Source organism: Chaetura pelagica, unplaced genomic scaffold, assembly GCF_000747805.2.
Source record: "Chaetura pelagica isolate M959 unplaced genomic scaffold, ChaPel_1.0 scaffold47, whole genome shotgun sequence".
Lineage (NCBI taxonomy): Eukaryota > Metazoa > Chordata > Aves > Apodiformes > Apodidae > Chaetura > Chaetura pelagica.
The window spans coordinates 3,722,043-3,726,616 of record NW_009954140.1 but is presented as its reverse complement, the minus strand read 5'-3'; the positions used below and the strand labels follow the sequence as shown (position 1 = coordinate 3,726,616).

General features: G+C 37.6%; 1 protein-coding gene across 1 annotated transcript in view; it reads left to right on the top strand.

Moving 5' to 3' along the window:
- SMURF2 (SMAD specific E3 ubiquitin protein ligase 2) overlaps positions 1–4,574 on the top strand; it is a 39,798-nt gene that overhangs the window by 4,610 nt on the left and 30,614 nt on the right. Inside the window, exons 2-3 of the mRNA XM_010002695.1 lie at positions 952–990; positions 2,612–2,720. Of these exons, the coding sequence (XP_010000997.1) occupies positions 952–990; positions 2,612–2,720 (148 nt within the window). The remainder of the gene's footprint in view (positions 1–951; positions 991–2,611; positions 2,721–4,574) is intronic.

Sequence of the window (4,574 nt, the reverse complement as noted above, 5' to 3'; positions counted from 1 at the left end):
TCTTTCCCTTTTTTCTTTTTTTTTGTAGTTGTGGGAATTAATGCCTTCACTCAATACCCAAGAATCTTTTTGCGTTATCAGTAAATATTTTAATGTTTCACAGGGGAATCTATAATTTCCTGCTTACCAGACCTGTGATAATAGATAAGCATATGCAGTTGAACAGTGGTGCACTTAGTGAGAAGTCTTCTGTGTGTATCTTGGCATCTTTATATGAAAGTTGTCCCTTTTGACCTTTTATTTAGTTATTTATTTTTATTTATTCTCATAAGAGTTTGTTTTTCCCTTGGTATTTTTGGTTGACAAATGCAAATGTTCCTCCCTTCTAATTTAAACAAAAAAGCTTAAAACAATTATTAGCTTCTACAAATAAAACATATCTTTGGAGCCATCAAAACTCTGGCATTAGAAGTTAGTCTACTCCACCCAAATGTTTTTCAGGTAAAAACTTTTATTTAGTTTCCACAGTGGCTAACAGAAAAGCCAAGACTGTCTCACATGCTGCTTTTTGTGGTCAGTGAAGCTTTTGCTTGTCTGTAGAACTGAACATAAGACCCTGCTTGTGTAACACCACTAATTTTACTGGCACAATTATTTGTGCCACTGTATGGTGAGCTAGTTAGAAATGCTCCAGTTCCCTTACTGGATGAACACAGTGTTGGCAAAACCATTGAGGGAAAAAAAAACTGCATATGAAACTATTGCCTGAGGAAACCACTATCATATCACTTGCTCTGTAATTTACCTGAAGGTAAATTGTCAAAAGATGACACTCCTGGCTCATCTTTCAGGAATTATTTTACATGACAATATAAATTATGTAGGAACACAATCATTTATGTTCATTTTATTTTGAGCTGGATTTTCTGGAATGCTGGACAGGTAAAGTAACTTGTTTTTTTTAAAGTTGGGAATCAGTAACTTAATTTTGTATTTCTGTTTTACTTACAGTACTGTGTGCAAAGAACTTGGTGAAAAAGGATTTTTTCCGTAAGTAGCTGTTAAAGTTTTATACTTTGATAGTTGGAATAAATATTATGTAGGTTTTGTACATCAGTGTTTGCACATGGTTGTTGTATTAAGATATTTGCTCTCAAGGAGTTGAGGGCTTTGATGTTTTCACACCATTTAATTTCAGGGCTTTTAATTTTTTCTTGGTGACACTTGTCACAGATTCATAGTAATTAAAACACATTGGTTTTTTTGGGAGTGGGAAACAAATTTGCTCTCTCAGGCAAATTACATGTTTTTCAATTAGTGCCACTTATTTATTAAAATGTTTTTCACAGAAGAACTTTTTGTCCAGCAGACAGATACAGGTACATCCTAATTATTAACAATCATGTCATAATACTTACCTACTCTGAAATTATGTTTTAATTAATTATAATAAAGTTTTGAAAGAAGTGCTAGGTGGATGAAGGTGGCAGAAAGGAATGTTACTGGCTGTGTAGGCATGCACACACAGATCACCTGCCTGCTGCTTCCCAGGTGTGAACAGGAAGAATTCAAAAGATGAGATCTGAACTCTGAAAAGATTTTGAAGAAGGGATGATGCAGAATTATGTTGTAATTTGTGATACTTCTAAAACTTGCTTTACAGCTGTTTTTTTTTTTTTTTTATTGATTCCAAGTTTCCAAGTGTTTAACAGTTTAATAATGCCTAAAAAAACCCCCTCAGGATTTGAAATCTGTGGTGAACTTTGATACTGAAGCTCAAGTCTGACAAGGTCCCGTTCCTCCCCATTCCCACGTGCATTGTCTGAAACTTGTCTTGAGCCACTGCTGCTGGACTGGCTCTGCTGTGAGTCACCTGAGGAGGCAGAACTGGTACAAAACTTGTGCTACAGAAAATGTGGATGATGTTTCACCACCTTAGGTCCTTCAGCTGACTCACTGCGCCCTCAGAGGAGGGGAGGAATGGGTATGAGGGGGAGAGAGACAGGGCTGCATGACTCAGGGCATCCGTGGTGGGACTGTCCCTCTTGGTGTCAACAAACGGGTCAGAGCAGCAGTTGCAGCAGAGCTGATTCTAGGTGGTTCTGGTCCTGCTGCTTTTCTGTCCTCAGCTGTGCAGTTCAGCACCATCTTTGTACTGTTTTCTGTTGATCAGTTGAGCCCGTGTTGAGTCTTTTGTGGTACTAAGCTAGCAGAAAATGAAGTAGAAAGCTAGCAGAAAGCCAAGTGGAGCTCAAAAGTGAGAATAATCTGCTATAGATGGTTTCCTGTAACACTAATAACAACTGAAGTAATTATAACTAATCTTAAAAATAGGAAGAATGTAAAACTGTTTTCTCTGCCTTTTGCTGAATTCTTTGTATTCGGAGAATTTACTCAATCCTGAATTAGGAAGCTTAAGTTGTTCAGATTTTTTCACCCAGTGTTTGACTTGCACAACATTTTCTTGTTCTATACCAGTGAAATAAATTGCTAATTTAGCTTCCTGTGCCTAATATATCATGTTATCCCATTTCATTAAATATGGCTCTCATATAGGAATAAAAGGCAACTTCAAATAAAATATGTTTTATAAAAAGAATTGTGCAATTATACAAGGGTTTAAGGCATCCTGATCCATTTGCTAGTTTTTTTTTCTTTTCCTCCTCTTTAGGACTTCCTGATCCATTTGCTAAGGTTGTGGTGGACGGATCTGGCCAATGCCATTCTACAGATACTGTGAAGAATACACTTGATCCCAAATGGAATCAGCATTATGACCTGTAGGTGGTAACAGTGATAACCAAAGGTTTGAAGTGAAATCCTCTAAGTACACAGACATTGTCAGTGTTCATAATACTGTCCTATTTACAGCTTGGAAAATATCCTAGAGTTTATTAGTTTGAGTGGAAAATACATGTGTCAAAATATCATTCTCTCGTTTCTTTCAAAGTCTAAGCTTTACTCCTGGTTTTCTAGTGATGCTCTGCAGCTTGACATGTACTATAGCATTGGTTTACTGTAAGCACTTCTGTAATATGAAGGCAATAGTTGACAGTATTTCCCTCAAACTGCTTTTCTCCTCATGTTCTTTGTCTGTTGCATTGCTACAGTGTCTTCTGTGTGTCGCTTGTGCAGTTTTATCTCCTTTGTCATTTTCTGTCCCAAATGTTCTTCTTCTTATGACTTGTTATGTGGATTTGGGCACCTTTCAGTGCTTTTGAGCAGTATATAGGCATGCCATGTAGATGTCATGTTTTTCCTCTGTCTTTCTAAAACATAGAATATTCTCTGGAATATAAATTATTAAAGCTTTAATACTGTATATCATGGGGGTTTTTGTATTTGTGCATGCTTTATTTTCCCTGTATTTTATCCCTTAATTCATTTTCTTCTTTGGGATGGAAGATGAGAAAGAGAAGTGAACAGTTTTGTCTCATTGTTTTCTACTTTCTTTCTAAGGCATTGATATGATCTCTAATTTTTTTCCCCATGGCTTCATTCCCTATCTATGTTATCAGAAACTGTTTGAGCCTGGTTAAGGTAGCTTTGGACATCACCAAACCTAGAGCAAATCAAGCATTAGAGGATTTCTTGTCTTCCTGTGAAGAAAAGCAGCTTGATAGGTCTTGCAGCAGAATGTGTAAGGCCTTGTTTAAAGTGATGCCTTGACCTACTCTTTTGTTGAATATCCAAGACTAAATATGTGAAGTCATTGTTCATAATGTTTTAGTGCACTGTGCAAAACATTTCATTACTGCTTAATAAAATATCACTGGCAGTTTAGTTCAAGAATAGCACTTTTACTGAAGAAAGCTAAAGTATTACAGTTTTATTATTCAGACTCTGTCCAAGCTTAGATTCTGCATATGTAAGATTGTAATTCATAATCATTAGAAAAAATTAGAGAAAACAAGTTTAAGTTCATGTATAAGAAATAGCTGGTTTTCACATTTAAAGAATTCTAAGTTAATTTTATTTGTAACTTTATTAAACCTGTCAAAATGTTGATTTGTTTAGAGTGCAGATTTCAGTCCTCAGCCCCTTCACACCCTCTCCAAGACTGGCCATCCATTTGTGAACATCTAGTTTGAGCATACATTTTTCAGCAGTGCCCTAATGGTGCAATTTGAGAGTGGCTTGCACTGATCTTGCAGCCACCAAAAATGGGAGGCCCCTTTCTCTCCTGGTTCACCCCTTTCCCTGTCCACTGGCTGCATTCATGCCGCTTCCCTTGTACTGGCTCCATCTGGCTGCTGGGTAAATAGATTCAGTTCACTTCTCCCTCTCCAGCTGCCTTCCTATGGGTTGAAAAATGTGTGTAATTCTTTGCTGATGAAACGGATTGCATTGGGTCAGTAACAGTGAGCATTAGTGTGCTGGCTTGTGTCAGGGGTGAGCTGTTGTGGCGAGTCTCTTGTTCGTCCCCACTTGCTTTGTGGATCAGGCTGGAGCTGAAGAAAAATCCCTGAAGTGCAAGACTTCCCTCATTGTTTAGAGGGGGCCATTAATGAGCATTAATGCATAGCTTCACAGGGCTAAAAGGAGGGTAAGGTGGAAAGGAAAGTGTTGCCAACGTGACTTGAGTGTGAAGCCTTCCTATAACCTTTGTGCAGCTTGGACCTCTACGCTTTTGA